General features: G+C 44.3%; 1 protein-coding gene across 1 annotated transcript; it reads right to left on the bottom strand.

Moving 5' to 3' along the window:
- Positions 1 to 8,700: 8,700 nt before the first annotated feature.
- trim8b (tripartite motif containing 8b) lies at positions 8,701 to 20,815 on the bottom strand. The gene is made up of 5 exons (XM_083932364.1): positions 18,150 to 20,815; positions 12,346 to 12,441; positions 11,204 to 11,469; positions 10,965 to 11,080; positions 8,701 to 10,859 (listed from the first exon to the last, which is right to left on the bottom strand). Exons 1-5 carry the CDS (start codon positions 18,753 to 18,755, stop codon positions 10,165 to 10,167), a joined length of 1,779 nt encoding a protein of 592 aa, XP_083788490.1. The 5' UTR covers positions 18,756 to 20,815; the 3' UTR covers positions 8,701 to 10,164.

The following is a 20,815-nucleotide window of genomic DNA, read 5'->3' as shown; positions in this document are numbered from 1 at the left end:
ATGTAACCTGTCCAGAATTGAAGGTACTGTATGTGAATAAAAAGACGAGACATTCTGAAACGAGTCTTTAACCGCTGAGTTCGTTTGCTGCTTCCACTCTGATCTCGCCAGGCTCTTGTGGTCGCACACCAGCAGCAGGTGGAGTCAGCTGTTCATGGCGGCGTTACAGCCCGTGTGGAGAGGCCTCTGTTGGCGACAGCAGCCGGGGGGAGAGAGCAGCGGCTGAATAGAGCATTGAATTCTGCATTAAAACCTTCTAAGAGAAGTGTTTTACAGGTGCAGGTGTAGACTTGGCGTCCGACCTAAATGAACAGAAAAAGTACTTTAAAAACATTAAAATTCAAATGTTTTAAAGGTTTGCTGGATTTTTGAAAATAATGCTTGAAATGTAATGTTATATAGGATGCCAAGCTGTCACAAAACATGATTTTGTTTGTTTATCTTAAAGCCAAAACTCGCTCCTCTATCAGATTAACTCCAGTACCCCTTCATCAACACCAGCCATCAGCTTCATTTTCAGCATCTGGATAGTAATTTACACTATTCACAACAGTGTTTATGCTCGACAAGTGATTGAATTTGACTTTCTGAAGATTACTTGAATACAAAAATAAGATTTGTCTCAAAAATTATTCATGTAAACTCCAAACATCTCCTCTGAAGAGTGCTGTGAAACTGAAATTACACAGGACCAAAGTGAAGAGACCAAACTGTCTCAATAACAAACTCTAAAAGAGGTTAAAAAGCGACTTTAAAAAGGTCCGTGTAGCCCGTTCGTTCCACATATTCAACACACGTGAATAAGAATAAACTGCAACCTAAATTGAGTTTCCTGACTCTTCTCTAATCTAATGCCTTTAAACCTTCTTCGGGACCTAAAGTCACTTAAATGAAACAATCTGAGAAGGAAAATCTGTCTTTGATTCTGGCACAACTCTCAGTCGTGCATCTTTTAGGATTTAAACTCCACCCCATTACTGCTCTGTAGTAAGTTCTGTTTATCTTTTTATATTTCAGTAGTTAGAATATTCAGAGTGCATTCAAGGCTTTTGTTATATGTCGTAATCTTTAGATATAAATCTTCGTGACGGCTGCACCTGCTGCCACACACACAGTTAAGTGTCGGTACCCTTCCTGCACACTTAACCTTTCGAGACCTTTGACTTTTTGGGCCACATGTGCGTCACACACTCACCCACATCATTGCCACATGTTCAGTTTGCAGCCATTTAAACATTGTTTAGTTCTTCTCTGGTTTCTTTTCTGGATAAAGTATCAACGCTGTGTTTGTGTTTCGTCAGAAGGCTGGTGATTAAAGGTTGAATATGTAGCATCTTTATTAAAAGCTACACACACCCACGGGGTGTTTTTGGGGGTACAGAATGAAAGTTCTGCTTTCTTTTTTTTTTTGTAGCAGCCAATAGCGGCCGGCATTGCAGGTTGCCAGCGTTGTCTGTTGTTGGGTGCAGCTACTGTAGGCTGGCACTGGTGAAATAGAGTTCGCCGACCCTGCAGCTGCTTATTTTTCCCAGCAGCTGAGTGACCAGAGACGGGCAAAAACCAGAGTCAATATAGGCCGAATGTTCACTCCATGGACTGAGAGAAAGGAGTTCAACGGCATTAAAACGCATGCCACAATGGCTACTTTCTCCTCGATCAGTAAGCTAACTTTCATGTTTACTTAGTGGTAACGGCTAACGCTAACTGTCAGTCAAACTCCTCTAATACTTGTTTTTATGGTGCGATTTGTCAGAGGGGATGGGTTCAAACAGACCCTGGTCTCCTGTAGGCTGCTGGGCCGGGTCTGACCAACCTGGCAACCCGACTGCCCGGGATTACTTTTTGCTGTTGTGCCTACGATCTTGAGACACTAGATGGCGTTGTTCTGCTCATCCTCCATATTCAAACCTGTAATTTCTCTCTGTCTTTGAGTCACCTATGGAGTTCCTTCCTGGTCAGACTAAAGATGGGGCAGAGGAGCGTACCGTAAGTTGTGGCAGCGTGGGAGGGATCAGGGTTTCTTTGTGTTGAGTTTGTGTTATTGTGTGTGTTGTTCTCCCCTGTGTGTGTTTATTGGTTCGATCTCATGTTGCGTTATTAATTGAGTATCTAGTTTTGTAAGCTTTTTTTGTCCGTTCCTAGTTTTCAGTGGAGTTTTGCCTCCAGTTATTTATTGTAAATTCGTTTTTAGGAAAGCTTTTGAACATCTATGTATGTATCTATGTCTATTTTTTAAAGGCCTGTGTTGTTTTTTACCTTTACGGATGCAATCTAACGTTCAACAGCCTCAGAAAATGTGAAAAACGTACACTTAATCATTGAGTTAGTCCCTGTTTGTAACAGAATAAGGGCTGCGGTACACTAACTATGAAATAGAGTTTGTGTTGTTCTGACAGAGGGGAGTTTCAGGCAGGTGGTGCTATATCCACCTGGCTGCGCCGGTGCCTCGTGGCCTGAGGCGGAGCAGGAGAGGCTGTGCAGCTGGTGTCTTCTCCTCCAGACAAACTGACAACTATCTGCAGTCCACAAACCTAATCCACCCCCGAGGGGCACCGAGGGCTGCAGCTCCACACGAGAACACCTGCATGCACACCTGGCTGCGCTGAAGGGTTGGAAGTAACTTCACGGCCTTCCACCGTGCCGTGTAACGTAACTAACGTACTGCACATTTACTTACACTCAAATACTCAAGTATTTCCAGTTTATGTTACTTTATACTTCAGCTCTACTTGAATTCAGAGACATAATCTACATTTATGTGACAGCTGTGAGTCTCTTCTAATAACATACTTTTATCAGAAAGCACATCCTCATTTGATCTGTTTTCTAAATAGTTTTTTAATTTATTGTGATTATATTGTTTTTTTGTTTTGTGTATTTTAAGATTTCAGTTCATTTTATTCTCTTTGTGTTTTAATTAAGTTCTATTTTTTCATTATAAGGCACGTATTAACTGCTTCGAGAGGTGCTTTATAAATATTATTTATCATTATGATATTAGTGACTTTGATCATGATCAGCCTATAAAATATTACGCATTATTGTTTAAAGGCTGTGAAATGCGGCTGATTAGATCCCCAGTGGTTCACGGTCCCAGAAGCTAAAACCTAAATGACTTTATGGCATTTTAAAAATAAAAAAACACAAAATAACACTTAAGACTTTCACTTTAAATGGAATATGCTTTGATATGATTAAAAAATGTTAAGTGTAGGCAGAATAACTAATTGTCTAAACTTGTAAGAACCTAATTACAGCACTGAGAATACTTGTAATAACAGGATTTCCACCCTGTATGGGTTTTTAAAAAAAAAGCTTCAGCTTCAACGCAGCATGTGGTCGAAGGAGTTGTCACCCAGAGGCTCATTACTGAACTCCAAACTACCCTCAGGTCATAAATAACCGCCCAAAAGAAGACATTTGGAGGTATTACAGTGTGTTCCCGCTGTAGGAACAGTACGCTGTGTGTTTTAGTTTGTGTAACATTGTATGGGACTGATTCAGAGGGCCTCGGAGACTTGCAAACAGCCTTTTCTTCTTCTCCTCTCATAAAGATTCTCATTGTCCGGTCTTCCTCTCCTCTCACACGGACAGAAAGCGCCAGTATTGTTCCTCATTGCTCGCTCTTTACTCCCTGTTTCACAAAGCATTATGGGAAATACAATATGATAGGCTACACCCTGGGAGTTACATTTACGAACATAAAGGCATTTAAAGGAGTAGTTAGACATTTTATGAAGGTTCCAGGTTCGCATCCAGGCCTGGGCCTTTCTGTGTGGAGTTTGCATGTTCTCCCCGTGTCTGCGTGGGTTTTCTCCGGGTTCCCCAGTTTCCTCCCACAGTCCAAAGACGTGCAGGTGTTCGGTTCATTGATGACTCTAAATCACCCGTAGGTGTGAATGGTTGTCTGTCTCTGTTCGTCTCTATGTGCCCTGTGATAGACTGGCGTCCTGTCCAGGGTGTACCCCGCCTCACTCCCGATGTCAGCTGGGATCGGCTCCAGCCAACCTGCGACCCCGACCCCAGGATAAGCGGTTGAAGATGAATGCATGAATGAATGATGTTGGCATTCTGGCAGATAATCCGAGGATGACGCTCTCACGCAGTTAGCCTAGCTTAGCTTAGCATAAAGACTGGAGAGGATACTGTGTTACTGGTAAACACAAGATTAAACATGTAAAACAGTGAGGTTTGGATGTGCTGATATTTTGCTTTGCTTTAGCCAGGCTAGCATTTTCCCTCCTGTTTCCAGTCTTTAAGCTAAGCTAAGCTAAGCTAAGCTAACTGCCTTCTGGCTGTTGCTCCAACGCAACGTAGAATCCTCAAACTCCATCACCAAGCCTGTTTGTTTGTTAGTTTGTTTGTTTAATCAGTGTAAAAACAGAAGTTTAAAACTGTCTGTTTGCTGTTTTACAGGGGGTTATGTGCCAGACTATTTCTTGGGCTGGGACCAGTTAATTCCTGGAGTCTTGGCTGGTTGCCTGGCAACAGAACCCCGCCAAGTACCAGGCACATACCCCCCCATTGAACGGTTATTTGTAGATTATAAACTTTGATTTTTGTACGGACTAACAAGCTATAACGTGTTAATTATTCATCTTTAAGAGTGGCTGGCAGGCAGATTCAGTTACCTTGACACAGAGCTGGGCGGGAGCGTACCTACGTTCCGCGGGTCTGATGTTCCCCGCTTTGTATGTGACGAGGGAACATCAGACCTTTTCCACTTTTCACTGAAAGGCTCCTTTGTTCCCTGGTCTGTTATTTTATCCACAATCATTAACGAATTCCCCGGCAAATAGGCCTCTGTAGACCCTCACCCTGACCCTAACCGCAACCTCTAACCCGAACAAAATGCTGAATTGAATCAGCAATTATGCTAAGCTAAGCTAACCAGCTTCAGACTAAATGTGTCTAAAGAGTCACTTATCTTCTTGGAAAGTGTTTTTTGGTGTTTTATCTATATGTGAAACCTTGAAATAAGAGAAGAAAAACCTGTGGTGGAGTATAAAAAGCTTGTTATTCTTAAAACATGGGTGTAATTTAAAGCCAGTAGCCTGTGTATGTGCTTATGTGTGTGTGGTGTGTGTGTGTGTGTGTGTGTGTGTGTGTGTGTGTGTTTGTGTCAGAGATACATATTGAAGACGTAGGCGACCAGATTACTGCCTTTCTCCTCATGGACCGGACAGCTGTGCAGCAGCTGTGTGCGCAAGTGTGAGAAAATGTGTGTGAGTGTATGAGAGAGGGGGAGTGTTTGTTAGTGTGTGTGTGTGTGTGTGTGTGTGTGTGTGTGTGTGTGTGTGTGTGTGTGTGTGTGTGTCAGAGAGTGAAAGATAGAAAAGCAGAGCTGTAATTTATGCGGCACCTCCGACCCCACAGTTCTTGGCTGCCCGAGTCTCTGCTGAGGTTTGCTGATGTGAGAAAAAAGAAAAGCATCACATCAGACCTCGAGACGGGAAAGAGGTGGGAGGAGGACGAGGGTGGAGCGAGGAGAAGCAATATGATTATAATGTTTGTTTTTACGTGTACATTAACCGCGTCGAGAGGGAAGAAGAGGCGTTCAGAAACTCTTAAGTGACATTTCTGAATGAAAAGTTCATTCTTGACTCTGGAAACAGCAAAACAATCCCACCAAGGTTCATTTAGCAGCTTTCAGTTGTATCACATGATCTTCTTCAGCAGATCTGAGTCTGAGCACTTTAAAGGTCCCGTATATGCTCATTTTCAGGTTCATACTTGTATTTTCAGTTTCTACTAGAACATGTTCACATGTTTTAATCATGTAGGGGGGAAACTGTGACTATTTCAAATATAAACTGTAATAATGTGACTTCATTCATATAGTGGACCTTTAAGAACGCCTTTTAGTTATTCTTGCTCTGATTTTCAGCTTTATAAGAGCATTAATGTTTATTTCATCTATTGAAGCCGTGCATCATCGCTTCTTCTTTATTTTTATGGCACATTTAAACCGTGTTTATACGTTCATGTGTTTATGGAGAGACAAATGCACACGCACTAAAAATATAAATATAAGTGACATGTCTGTGGATTGAGCGTTTTGATACTTTCACAGTGTTTCTACAGCCTACAGCACCTGGACCTCATCTCATCTCATCTTCAGCCTCTTATCCGGGGTCGGGTCGTGGGGGCAGCAGCTTTAGCAGGGGACCCCAAACTTCCCTTTCCCAGGCCACATTAACCAGCTCTAACTGGGGGATCCCGAGGCGTTCCCAGGCCAGTGTGGAGATCTAATCTCTCCACCTGGTCCTGGGTCTTCCCCGAGGCCTCCTCCCAGCTGGACGTGCCTGGAACACCTCCCTAGGGAGGCGCCCAGGGTTCATCCTTACCAGATGATCCTGAACCACCTCAACTGGCTCCTTTCAACGCAAAGGAGCAGCGGCTCTACTCCGAGTTCCTCACGGATGCTGAACTTCTCACCCTATCTCTAAGGGAGACTCCAGCCACCCTCCTGAGGAAACACATTTCAGCCGCTTGTACCCGCGACCTCGTTCTTTCGGTCATGACCCAGCTTTCATGACCACAGGTGAGGGTAGGAACGAAGACTGACCGGTAGATCCAGAGCTTTGCCTTCCAGCTCAGCTCTCTTTTCGTCACAATGGTGCGGCAGATGGAGGTCCAGAAATCTCACTTTTTATTATAATATAGGACCTTTTTATACATGTGAGCTTTAAGTTAACACTTAATTACTGCTCTTGGAAACAGTCAATCTCATCACAAGCCCAGTTAAAGCAACAGTTTCTTGCCGAGTTAAATGAGAGGTTTGATACCACTCATGTCTTTCCCTTTTAAATACAACGCTACAGTTAGCTTAGCTTAGCATAAAGACTGGAAGCAGGTGGAAACAGCTAGCCTGGCTCTGTCTAAACGGTTACAAATGCTAAATACTGTTTGTTTAATCTGTACAAAACCCACGCTGTAAAAACAACACATGCAGGGGGTTGTGTTGCCTTTGTGCCCAACAACTGTTTCTCTCCTATAATCACTTTTTTTATTATTTCTGCTCCCTGTTTGCTCACTCCAAACATGTGAACACAAGGGGATCATCCCTGCTCTCTGAATGGGATTGAGGCTCAAAGTGCCGGGGAGGGGGGAGCCTTAATGCAACAGCTTAATCAGGCTGAGGGGAACAAACACCGACTACTCATCTCCAGACTCTCCATCCTGTTTTCTCTCCGCAGACCTCCACCCACACACGCTCACGAGATATTTCAAAGTTTGGTTTAAGCGTCCTTCTGTTAAATAAATACACTAATAGGCAGGTGGATTATTTGCATGTTTGAGAAGGAGCAGCAGAGGATGTGGGAGGATGTCGTTTTTCTTTTAAAAGTCACATGAAGAGTCATCTGGTGACTGTATGAAGTGGGAAAAAACGCCGACAGCCAGACCGTGTTCGTACAAATGCGAGAAAGATAAAGCTGTGGATGTTCTGTCACTTATTTTCAACACATCTCATTAATGAATTGATCAGTAGCAAGTATTTCCCTCTGTGGCAGAGAGCTCCATTGTTGTTCAGCAAGTCTCGCTGGATTCATTTATGCATTGGTATCTCATCATCTCATCTTCAACCGCTTATCCAGGGTCGGGTCGCGGGGGCAGCAGCTTTAGCAGGGGACCCCAAACTTCCCTTTCCCGGGCCACATTAACCAGCTCTAACTGGGGGATCCTGAGGCGTTCCCAGGCCAGTGTGGAAGTTAAATCTCTCCACCTGGTCCTGGGTCTTCCCCGAGGCCTGCTCCGAACTGGACGTGCCTGGAACACCTCCATAGGGAGGCGCCCAGGGGGCAAACACTTTATTGTAAATAAGATTAAATTAAACTGATAAAACAATGGACTTTGGTTGACACGAAGTATCCATGTTTGTTGGGTTTCCAAGTCAGATGTTACGGTTTCTGAGTTTGACTTTTACATGATCGCTTCATTCATTATGCAACAAACAGCTGGAATTAACTTCCCTTCACCCACTTTTAAAACTAGACTGAACACTTTTATGTTCACCTCAGCTTTCCTGCACTTTTAACGTCCGCACTGTTTTTTATTATTGTCTGTTTTTTATTCTCTTTGTCTTTCTGTGATGCATTTGAATTCATGACATGTTGTGCTGTGAAGCACTTTGAGTCTGCCCTGTGTATGAAAAGTGCTATACAAATAAAGCTGCCTTGCCTTGCTATTTAGTCAGAAACGTGTAATTACTTTAATAAAAGTAGTTAATAACTCTGATATGACGTGAATGCAGCACATACATACACTCATATGACTTTTCTGTCCAAACCGAAATAGTAAAACATTTATTTCTTTTCATCCTTTTTTTTATGAGGTTACATTGTCGTCATATTTGTGTGGATTATTTACCTTTATTAAAGAATAAATAACATAAATCCTAGGACTGCACACAGACAAAGGAGGCGATTTCACATTTCTGATGCGGGTCATTAATAAATATTGATCAGAGCGATCAAGAACCGTAAACCGTGTGAGAACGACGCAACAGTTTATAGTCCGGTAGTGCGAAAATGTACAAAACATAACGATGAATCGAGCTAGAATAATAACTTCTACGTCCCTAAAGAGTGTAGCTGTGACTGAGCGCGACACAGGAAACGCACAATAACAAAAACATGGCAGATCACACGGAGAGAGCGACGACAGAGTTGACAGCAGAGACCGGTTTTAAATTGGTTTGTTTATTTGGAACCCTCCTCCCAAATCACGTCTGTAATTTTTCCATTTCACAAAATATTTACAAAAAAAGATACTTTTTATGTCGTTGTTGTTGTTGTTGTTTTTTCTCTTTATCTTGACTGTTGTAACAGCTCCTTTTTAGGACGATGACAATTGCTCACATCTCGCAGTCCGGTCTTGTTCTTTTAGAAAAAGTTCATGAAAAAGAGTCCTCCCACCCTTCTTTTTTTCCTCCATACACTCATTTTAAAACTGCATACATTTCCCCCCCTCCCCATTGTTCTTCGTTTTGAGTGCTTTAAAAAAACTCTTCCTTGCATGCTTTCAGCTGCAAACAGGAAGCCAAGAGCTTGTGTGCTTATTGAGAGGAAGTGACATCTTTGCCCTGCAGGAAGTACAAGTACAGCATCATCAGATCCTCCAGATGCTTGATTGGTTTGGTCTGTCCAGTCTCGCCTTTCTCTCGAAAATCAAAGAGTCTCCTTAGACAAGCATGAAACCTACAGATGTACCAAATAACACAAAGTCAAGGTAATTACTAAACGGAAACAGTCTTTGTCAGAAGAAGATTTTCTGTCCTGTGGAAAGCCCGATAGCAGGAAGGGAGTGCTAGGAATAAGGGTCGACTGGCCCTTCAGATGCAGCTCTAGAGTCCCTCCGTGGGTGGGCATCTGTAGTCCAGGCATTAAAAAGGCGTCCACAAGTGCATTGTGGGTGTTCCATGGAAGAGCGTTTTGTGTTCAAGCCGTACGATCCATCCCTGAACTCAGCAAACAAAAAGGAAGAAGTGCCATGACGATGAAAATCAAGAGACACAAAGGGAGCGCAGTCCCTCTTTTCAAAAGGATCTACCAAGCAAAGTGAGCCGGGCAGAGAAAAATATGATGCTAATAACATAAGGCAACTGACCTCAGTACAACTAGAGGGGTGATTATATCAGAGACACGAGGCGCTAAACTGGAAAGCTCAACATCGCGTGGTTTTTATCTCTTTTCCCTTTAGCGTCAGTGAGAAGCCACGAAGAGGCGTTTTCTAATAAAAGTTCATTTTCTATCAATCCATCACCTGCTCTATAAATAAAAGAAAAAAGATGCACGTCACACGCTCCACTTAAGCCTCTGTCGTTTCTTGTATATGTGTAAAATGCTGAGCTAAGTTGTGCCAGAGTTGGCTTGTTTATGCATTTTACGTTATAATACACTACATGAAACACTGACTGAAAGTAAAGAAAAGAAGAAAATTAAAACACAAAGAGATCAACCCTGCCCCCGAATATGTGTACATGTTCTAAATCTGTGTGTATGTGGATATAAATCCTAATATTTTAATATGTGTACAGTATAACGGTGTTTTTTTCCGGTTAATAGGACGGTAGAAGTGTGCTATTTTGGTGCCTGTCTTTATATCCAAGTGTGTGTGTGTGTGTGTGTGTGTGTGTGTGTGTGTGTGTGTGTGTGTACTTTGTTAACTGGTGACATAGTGCTTTGTAGAGGGCTGCCCATACAGCCCGTAAAAATCTGCATGTCTGTGTGTCTGCGAGGCGTCAATCCAGTCCCTCACTGCCAAGCCCTGCATGGACGGACCTCCAGAGGCCAGACCAGGCGGAGGGGGGTAGTCTTGGGCGCTGACCCAAGGGAAAGAGCCAGAGCGCGGGTACGGGGGGTGGCTGCGGTGGCCGGATACCGAGGGCACTCCGGAGCAGTAGCAGTTATCCATCGTGCACACCAGGATCTTACGCCCCCCGTATTGAGGCAGCACGGCCTGCTGGGAGGAGTGCGAGGAGCTGCTGCCTGCAGGAGGAAAGTGCGAGGAGCTGAACACGGAGCCCGAATGGTGGTTGGTCAGAGAACCGCTTCCGCTGCCTGTCCCGCCGCTCTCGCTGATGTGAGGCGGACCGCAGGGGCCGAGAGGCTGCTGATTGGTAGACTGACCTTCTCCAGAGGCAGAGCCAGAGCCCAGGTAGGGCTGTTTGGCTAACGATGAGGAAGAAGATGAGGAAGAGGAGTCCTTGAAACCCGGAGCGGCGGTTTTGCCGACGTTCCCGTTTCCCTCGGGGAAGGCAGTGGAATGTTTCCGTTTCTCTGCTCCAGAGCCGGAGCTCTGACCGCTGGGATACGCAGGAACAGACTGCAGGAAGGTCGAGGGAGGGGTGAGGGGAGCTGAGAGGAGAGAAGAGGCGGGACATAAGAGGAGATACGTGGTAACTGAAACAAAAAACACTTTTGTGACAGTGACATCCTGGATAAACGTGTTTGAGATCCTACCTTCCAGCGTTCTCTTCAAGCTCTTCTCTCTTTTTGAGATTTCAGAGAGGAATAATTTAGAGTTTAGATTCCCCACTTTGTAAGGAGGGAGACTGCTGCCCACACATGCCTGAGACCTGCAAAAAGTGCCAAGAGACATTCAAAGACAAAGATAAGACTTCTTGGAAACATCAAGCGCGGATAGACCCGCAGGCAAAACAGTAAAAACGTCCATTCTAAAACTCCAACGTTGCCCTTACCTGTCTGTGAGGATTTTAACAGGCTTGGTGTTTTTCATGAAGCTCAGCTCCTCCGCCTTACTGAAGGCCGTGTGGATGGAGCTCAGCAGCTTCTGGGCCTCGTGGCGCTGCTCACCCAGAGCTAACACCTGGGCAGCGTTCTCCTGGCAGAATCGAGCCTGAGCCCGGTCCAGAGCCTCCAGTGTCCGACCGAGATCCTCCTCCAGGAGCTGGTGCATCCGCTGGTACTGCAGACGCACCTCCTCTTTCAGCTCACACACCCTGTCCTGTAGAGAAACACACACACACACACACAAGCATGAATCCACTACAACAGTGGTTCTCAAACTTCGTACATGACGTACCTCAGAAACTATCAGGCTCTCTCGAGTACCACCACTAAGACCAATGTTAAAATACAGCAGGTGCACTATTCAGCTATGGACAAGCAGGGTGAATCTCAGCAGCGTTCAGTTTTTACGCTCCACAAATCGGGAACAATCTTCCAGAAAACTGCAGGTCTGCTGCAACTCTTAGTTAAATCAAGACTTCTGTAATCATCTTTTATGTTTTAAATATAACATTTTATGCATTTCAAATGTTTTGTATGTTTTAAATCACCTTTAATGTGTTTTAAATTTATATGTTTTATGTGTTATTCCTCCCATTGCTTTTAATGTTTTAGGTGCAGCACTTTGAATTGCCTTGTTGTTGAATTGTGCTTTACAAATAAACGTCTCTTGCCTGATCAGAAGATTATTTATTGTTGACCGTCTTCAGCCAGGAAAATATCATCCTCCTGATCTGCATTTCTCTTCCCAATAGTTCCCATTTTGAGCCACGATTGCAGTATTTCCAAATATATTGAAACAAAAGTATTACAGGGAATGCTAAACTTAATTTAAATTACATCTCATGGATCCTAAAAGTATTTTCTTTCAAAACGTTGTAGCACAGTGTTATATTAATTTAAAAATTAATGTTTCCTTTTTTTATTTTGGAGATTCCTTCACGTACCAGAGAGAGCTTAAGTACCACCAGTGGTCTACGTACCACAGCTTGAGAACGAGTCCACTAAAACATTCCTCATATTGTGCAACGCCGTGTGGAATCTCTGAGATCGGTTGCGTTTACGCCCACGGATTCATGGTGTGAAAACATACCTCCACCACACACTTGTCAGAGTCGAGCTTGCAGAGCTGTTCCTCGATCTCCTGCACTCGTTCCTCCACGCGCTCCTGCTGTCTCAACAGGCTTTGCTGTGAGGTGAGAAAGAAAGAAAGAAAGAAAGAAAGAAAGAAAGTCTTAAGCTTTGGGAAGTTGTGACCTCTGCAAGCCACTAGCATCCCCTCCCCATGCCTGAGATATTAGAATCCGGGAGCCGGCTAATTTAGTCTCCAACCAACACACAATCCCTGTGGGGGAGGAGGGAGGGTGTGCTGTCATAGCAACCAACAGCTATTTTGTGTTTGCATTAGTGAGTGAGGACTAATGTTGGGGGAGCTGGGGGCAGCGAGCAGATAGATAAACCAGCATACAGAGGCAGAAAAGGCTCCAGCAGCTCTCCTCTCAGTGGAACTCCTCCCTGTCAAACTTGTATTCACACAGTCACAGCGGCTCTGCGAGCTACGGCGATGTTGTGGCAACAACACTTGTTATTTCTAGGACGATGATGGCATGTGAACAACAGCGGACGCCCGCTCCGGCAAAGCTGAGATGCCTATCTGCCTCAGCTTGAGGCTGGAAATAAATTAAAAACATAATTAATGGCTCCGTATGAGATGAGCGGTCCTGTATGTCGCTCCCTACATTTTATAAGTCTGAGACAGGAGTCTGAACGTCATTGACACACTTTTGCTAATCCGTCATGTTATTAATATTTAATGAGAGATATGAATAATCCTCAATCAACATTTAATGATAGAGAAGCATGCTGATGAGACGGGACAGGGCAACATAATGTGGTGCTGCCAACATGATCCAGATTCAAACAAGACAGCAGGCTCTGTACTTAAAGCTAATGTCAGCATGCTAACATGCTCACAAATGAGCTGGTATAATGTTTACCACCTTATTATTATATTTCAAAATATCTCTGAGTGCATTTTTGCCTTTATTTGACCGTGTAGAGGCAGAGAGAGGGGACTGACATGCAACAAAGGTCCCAGGGCTGCAACCAAACCCGGGACATTGTGGTAATGAGACGTGCTGTAACCACTCAGCTACCACGGCGCTCCAAGTTCACCCTCTTCAGCCATGTTTCCAGGGCTCTGCTATACTCTCCTCGTCCTTTTTTGGTTTCCCATTAGCATGAGTTGTGGATGTAGCTGAGCAGATACTAAAAGGTGGAGTTAAAACACAGCAGACCAATGATTGGTCATAGAGAAACGTCACTTCAGCTGCAACAACCCAACATTTTAAAATAGCCAAGCTACTGTCAATCCGGTTGTTAAGTCTGACGTAACGGCCTATCAAAACACAATTTTGGGGCCCAAAGGCGCCGTTGAAACAAAACAGACAACGACGGGCGAACATGTGAACGATTACTATCACATCTAACTTCAGTTCGACACCTTTTGCATCGATAAGGAGGTAAAATGACAATTATGCGTTGTAGAAATGCCAGGTTTGGAATGGCTTGGACCCGGAAATAATATTTTGAAAGGGTGTTACGTCACAACTTAACAGCCGGATAGCGACCAAAATACGCCGTAGAATACTGGCGATCAGCTGAGATACCCGCCTACACTGAGGGGGTACTTGTGTCTGCAGTGGGAAACAAAAAGAAGAAAGTACTACTCTATTTACGGGGGTCATCCCTGGCATAAGCCTCTGCCTTCGCGGATTTAATTCATCATTTTGTCAGGGCTAGAGATTACGGTTGGGGTCAGGGTGAGGGGGTAGGGTTAGGGTTTACAGAGGCCTATTTTCATTTCAGGGAACATAGGACCCTTTCTGTGAAAAGCGGGGAACAGCCGGACAGATACAAAGTGTGCAACATACTGCAGGTGCGCTCCCAGTATTACTGTAGTGTGTAAGTATGCTAACGTCTGCTAATAAGGTACAAATTAGCACCAAAAACAAAGTGAAACTGATGGGATTGTCATTTATTTTGCACGTGTTTGGTCACAAACAAAAGTAGGGCAACAACTAATGATTCTTTTATTCATTATCAATTAATCTGCCAATTAATCGTCTGGTTTAATGTTTTTTGTCTGAGGTTTAAAATGTCAAAGAACAGTGAAAAAAGCCCCCTAGTTTACTTGTTTCTACAAACGGACAGTCCAAAAAAACCTAAAGATGTTTAATTGACTGTCTTTTAAGACAAACAAAAGCAGCAAATCCTCACATTTGTGAAGCTGAAACCAGCAAATGGGCCTGAAAAGATGAATCGCTTATCAAAACACAGAGCGACTGGACGAACGGATAACGACTGCTGCAGTTACAATTTAGAGAATAAAAGTTAAGAGATCACCAAAGTCGGTAAGATTCATCTTCCGGAGGTCGTCAATGTCTGAACAAAATGTCACGCCGATCCATCAAAACGCTGTCGAGACATTTCAGCTAAAAACAGGATTAAATCTGTCATTAATCCCACAAGTCAGTAATGGGTTGTTTTTCACAGGCTGAAGGTTTGTTCACATATCATCATCATCGTCATCATCATCATCATCATCATCATCCAATTATTCCAACTGAACAACAGCTGATTTTATCATTAGAGATCAGCTTCTGTGGAGCTCGATAGGAATCAAAACCTGCAGTCTTCGGCCTCAGTGGCACATGGTCGGGAGGAACCACTGCCCTAGATATCACACTCACACACACACACACACACACGCACAAACACACGCACAAACACAGACAGTTAGATCCAGGACTGTGACCTGGTTGTGCTGATTGATTGAGTTAGGCTTGGAGCAGAAGCCAGAGGAAAAAAAAACAGGGTCGAAGGAACCGAAGCTGCCCAGAGGGAGGGGTTGCGACTAAATGTATTGGATACCTTTGGGGGAGGGAGGGGAGGTGGGGTGTGTGTGTGTGTGTGTGTGTGTGGTTGGGGGGATGCTCTTTAGCTGTCATTTCACCACAGCGTCTTTTCCATCAGAGCCACCAGAGCAGGACAGCAGGGCCAGAGGGAAGGTCGGCCCTCGCCTAGAGCGGCTGGTGGATGGTGTGAGAGGGTGAGGTGAATTTGGTGGGGGGCTGATGGACCTTAAGAGCAGACGGGGGGTGGGGGTCGCTGTAGGATAGTGTGTGTGTGTGTGTGTGTGTGTGTGCGCAAGGGGGGGGGGGGGGGTCCACTCTGCATTCCTTGATTGCATTCAACATGGAGGATGCTTTAGTAGTCACCACCATGAGGGTTGGGATTATCAACATACATGAAATCATTTAGCAGAGGTGGTGAGCCGCCAACATCGTCTCTCGTGATCATTTTATTAAATAGCAGGTTTTAAAAAGCCTTACTAAACAAATGCATTTTCAGCTCTCTTATCTAATAAAGTTGTATTTATGTTGAATGATGTTGGTGAGGGTTATAGCCCGAACAAAATGCCAAACATTTGCTTCTCAAATGTCAGGATTTGATGCTTTTCTTTGTCTTCTATGAAAGCAAATGAACATCTTTAGCTTTGGACTGTTGGAAATTATAATGGACATTTTTCACTGTTTTATGACATTTAAGAGACAACACAGTTTGTTGATTAATCAAACAAATACCATCAGATTAAGAGATAATGAAATATATAAATATATATATATATATATATACCTGATAAACTAATGACTTTCCCATCAGCCACAGCTGTACTCTGTTACTTTAGTGCAAACGTTAGCATGCTAACACACTAAAATGGTGAACATAGTACATTGTCCCTGCAAAGCAAAAGCACATTAGCATCGTCATTGTTAGCATGTTAGCCCAAAGCCCTGCTGTCCCTTGTATGCTAACACGCTAACACGCTACACTAAAGCTGCAGGAGAATCGGATTTGGAGATAGTCCCGAGTTTCTCTTTCACACATGCAGCAAACAACCGGAGATTGGCGTTCTCACTTCCTGCAAATACTCTGTGTTAATCTGTTTAAATTCAGCATGTTAGCATAGTCATTGACCTTTTCACAGCAGACATTTTAACATGTCACAATAGGAAAATCACAGGTTTATTTAATGACATTAAAGATGCATTCAACTTCCCAGTATGGTGCTTTCTGGCTCACTGATGAGTCACCGACCTGTGCTTTTCCTGCTTTGACAGGTCCAAATGTCTGCAGTGAACAAAAAGTCTAAAATGTGCTAACATTCAGCGCAAATTAAAATACTACTTATCGTCTAGCCTGATTGTAGACGATGTAGGACAGCTGTAGATGTGAAGGCTTTCGGTCACACAGCTTTTAAAATTCAGACCCACCCGACGGCCCTTCCTGCACCCCAGGGTACTGATTAATACAAAAAGCTGAGTCATAGCATTACCAACAGGAAATACACCCGAGCATGACACCTAAAACAGGGTGTTGGGTGAACAAAATGAGTCAGTCAGGAGCGAGGCCTTCACGCTCTCCCTCTGACTAAGCTGCCCGCTCACACACACCCCTTTAAAAATGAAAGAAAGGGGGAGGAAAACCAATACGACCTCTGCCCGATCCAAAGACAGAGAGCACCAAACCCCCAGGAAGGGAAGAGGTTAATAAAAAACCCAAGTAGACCGCAGAATCAAGTGACGAATCACTTTAATCCCCCTTCCCCTTGTCTCCGCTCCCCCCCCTCACAACTGGCGATCCCTGAGCTAGGATGCACCTGTGCTGGGGAGATAAGGCCCTCTGAGGGCCCCTCATTGTTCCACCCTCGACTGCATTGTTTGTCATTCCAACAGATGAGAATGGAGGTTGGAATGGATCACAAAAATGCACACAGCCGCTAAAAAACACTCAAAATGCAATTGTGTTTTTAAAGGGGAAATACGGTTTCTGATTGAGTAAAATGATTTAGTAAATACACAAACAACCGAGAACTTTCTACCCAAAAATCTCCACTTTATGTCTTTTATTTGGCTAGAAATGACTTTAAAATATGCCCTTTGTGACGGTGGCATTTACTTTGCACTATAATGTGGATAAAAAATGACCTCACTGGCTTGCGTGAAGCTACATTTTGGTACTTGAGTGGGCACTTAGCCAACACTTATCGATCACCGATGAATTGGCAGATTACTGCAAGTAGGGCCACAGCTAACGGTTATTTTCTCACCCACAGAGCAGGATGTGCATTAATCGATTACTTTCTGGTTTCATTGTTTAGTCTCCTTAATGTCCACCGGCGTCCCCGAGCTCGATGTGAGGTCAACAAAAGATATTCAGTTCACTAATCAGAGAAGATATTTCACATATGAGAAAATGGAACCAGGGATTTTTTGTAATTATTGCTTAAAAAATGACTTAGATAGAAATGAACCTATCCTTAATCATGTATCGACTAATCAATTAGGCCACCAATCTTGTCGGCTTTTCTTGCAAGATGTCCGACGTCAAGCCTCCATGACGAGCCGGTGAAGAAGTCAAACCGTCAGCTGCAATTTTGACCGTCAGAGTGACTACACCCATGGGGTGAGAATAAAAACAAGTATGCATTTGTTTAAAGATTCAGTGTGTAGGATTTAGTTGTATCCAATGGCAGAATATGGGATATGATATTCATAAGTATGTTTTCTTTAGCTTATAATCACCCAAAATCAAGCATTGTTGTCTTTGTTAGTTCAGAATGAGCCCTTCATATCTACAAAGGGTGGTTTCTGTATGTTTCTATGGTAGCCCTGAGTGGACAAACCAACTACATACTGGCTCTAGAGAGGACCGTTCGCATTTGTATGTTACCTGAGGTTTTACTACACACTTGGAACGGGAGGGGTATTCATTTGGTTACAATCTGCAACCTCCTTTAGTACATGTGTTCAGTGTACAATATATAATTCTTACCCTGATGTCGTTGCGTCGCAGCTCCACGTCAGTGACCGCGTGACCGTGGCTGGGGTGGCAGCGGGCGAAGCAGCAGTACTGGCACACCGCTGTCTGCTCAGCCTCGCAGTGGTACAACCTGTACTCGTCGTGCTGCAGGCAGGTCCAGGCCTTCACCGCTTCCGCCTCCACCAACAGGTGCCCGAGGGCTGAGCATGGCTGCTGCAGGTGCGTCTGGACGTGGGACTGGCAGCACGGGGCGTTGCAGCGCAGGCAAACCTTCACCGCGGGGAGTGGTGGGCCTCGGCGGCACAGGATGCACTGCAGCGCCGGCGTGGAGGCCTTCTCCACGCTCAGGGCGTTGTACTTCTCGACTATGTTGGACAGTTTGTGGTTCTTCTCCAGGCTGGGCTTCTGCGTGTAAGCATGATTGCACTCAGGGCAGCGGGCCAGCGTGGAGTCTTTGGCCCAGGCCTCGCTGATGCAGCCCCGGCAGAAGTTGTGCTTACAGGGCAGCTGGATGGGATCTGAGAACACGTGCAGGCAGATGGGGCAGATGAGCTCCTCCTCAAAACAGTTCCTCCACGTCTCAGCCATGTCAGAGGCCATCATGGTGCGGGCAGGCATACACTAACTGCTTCCCCACTTCTAGCAGACCTCTAGGCCTCTCCGTCCTCCGCAGGAAACCTGACACTCTCAAAAACAAGTCTTGAGAAAAAAGATCAAAACAGAGCCGCCGATGCCGTCCTGAAAGATCAGTCTGCGTGTCTCGACCCTTGTGACCAAGCTAAAAGGAGACTCCCTGACAGATGACGAGTATTGCTTATTGTTGCAGCATGAAGGCAAATTCCAGAAAATTGACCTAGAGAAGGCTTCAGGCGAAAGGATGACAACACCTGGGTGATTTCAACACACAACACACACAGCAGGGGCTGACGTTATGCAGATTACAGTAAACGGTGCTTTCCTTTCCCCTAAAATGACACACACATACACTGGGCCCTGCCTTTACAGCTTGAGTGTGTGTGTGTGTGTGTGTGTGTTTATAGGCCTACAGGAAGCTAAAAGCCTGTCAGCCACAGGTAAACCATGAAACGCAAACAAGGCACAGAGAACTAAATGTCTACTATTAATTATATGACCGTGGAGGTGAATCAATCTCTGTGTAGCACATGTAAAAGACACTTGATCCCCTTCTCTGCTGCCTGCTCAGGCCCTTACACCTTGAGAGCTTCCCTCACTTCAGCCGGATTGTGATTGACTGTGGACCAATTCAGACTGACAAACCAAGCATGAAAAAACCACGGAATAAAGAGAGGGCTCCGGTCCACACCCCGATCACCAGTCACACAAAGACAGTTATGTATATTTCCTTTCTTTAGAATAACCTGAATCGGCTTTTATCCGGAGCTCAAGGGCGCTTTGATTCCGTCAATAATCCCAACGCAGCGCGACGCTTTTGTCCGCTGAATCCTAAATAAGGACCCAAGGATCCTCCACCTGCGATCACAGCCACACATGCAACCCCAAAAAAACACCCAAGACACGAATACTGTTTCACGGGTCGGATGAACCACAAAAGCTACCTCCAAGCCCTTTCAATTTAACATAAAAGCGACATCTCTATCTGATGAAGAACGCCTGAGCTATGTGGCACAGCTCGCATATCTGTACACAAGGCCTCAGCTTTTTTTTTTTTTTCTCCCCTTCTTCTTCTTCCTCCTCCTAAACCAGATTTGTTCTGTCGACAACAAAAGGCCTTATAATAATCTCACCGAGCAGAAAAGCATACCCGGGCCGTCATTTGGAGCCTGTTTACTGCATAGTTAATGGTTTTTAATAGCCGGGTCCAGCTCCTGCGCACAAAACAAAGGGTTTTTTAAGGATCCGCAGGAATGTTGGCTGCAGAGCCTTTCTGCTTCTCCCCCGGAGACTCTTATTATTATTATTATTATTATTATTATTATTATGATTTCATCAGGCTTTTTATTCGCTTTGGACTTGGGTCTCCGCCTTATTCACCTATCGTCGCCTCAACCTTTAGCCAACAACATATTTTTCTACTTCCTCATGTGGATTAAATAAATTACCTCAGACGTCACCTCACCATTTTAAACCATAGCACAGGTAACAGATACTTTATTATTATTATTATGAATTATTATTATTATATCATGTAGTCATTGTTGTTTTAAAGCAGCCATGTTTTTTTTTTAAATATATATTTAACTAGGTAGAAATATAAAAATATACCCTCCTAAACCTTAAAGGGGACGTCGGTTTTGCTGCCCTTGTTAGGGGTAGCTGTCATCAGCCATCTTGCAAATCCTCATTTTTTAAAAAAAAGAAAAGAAAAGAAAAAAGGAAATGAGATATCCGCCGTGGAGAGGCTGTTTTCACCCAAACCTGCTTTTCGGTAGCGGACCCACACAGGCACATTAACGGCTGAGTCCCGTCGTTATTGAAGAAAAACGCGTCTTTTCGTCGTTATTGTAGGTCCAAAAGAAGGTGGTGATTTTTTTTTTCGTGGTAGTTTCCCCGGTCGCTGAGTCCGGTGCGAGTCGACTCTTGGTATTTCAATAAAAGTCCAACACGGTTCAGAATAATAATCCGTGTTTTCTACCCCCTTTTCTTTTCTCTGTCTCTGTCGGTCAGGCTTTAAAGAGAGGAGGAATGCAGTCGAGCTG

Source organism: Echiichthys vipera, assembly GCF_963691815.1.
Source record: "Echiichthys vipera genome assembly, chromosome: 18".
Taxonomy (NCBI): domain Eukaryota; kingdom Metazoa; phylum Chordata; class Actinopteri; order Perciformes; family Trachinidae; genus Echiichthys; species Echiichthys vipera.
This window is presented reverse-complemented; position numbering and strand designations above follow the sequence as displayed.

Excerpts from the sequence above, each read along its gene's own strand:
- trim8b (XM_083932364.1), bottom strand. The coding sequence starts at position 18,755 with ATGCCTGCCCGCACCATGATGGCCTCTGACATGGCTGAGACGTGGAGG. Across the intron at positions 12,442-18,149 it reads TGCGACGCAACGACATCAGG|CAAAGCCTGTTGAGACAGCA; the intron begins GTAAGAATTATA and ends CTCACCTCACAG. Across the intron at positions 10,860-10,964 it reads CTTGAAGAGAACGCTGGAAG|CTCCCCTCACCCCTCCCTCG; the intron begins GTAGGATCTCAA and ends CTCTCCTCTCAG.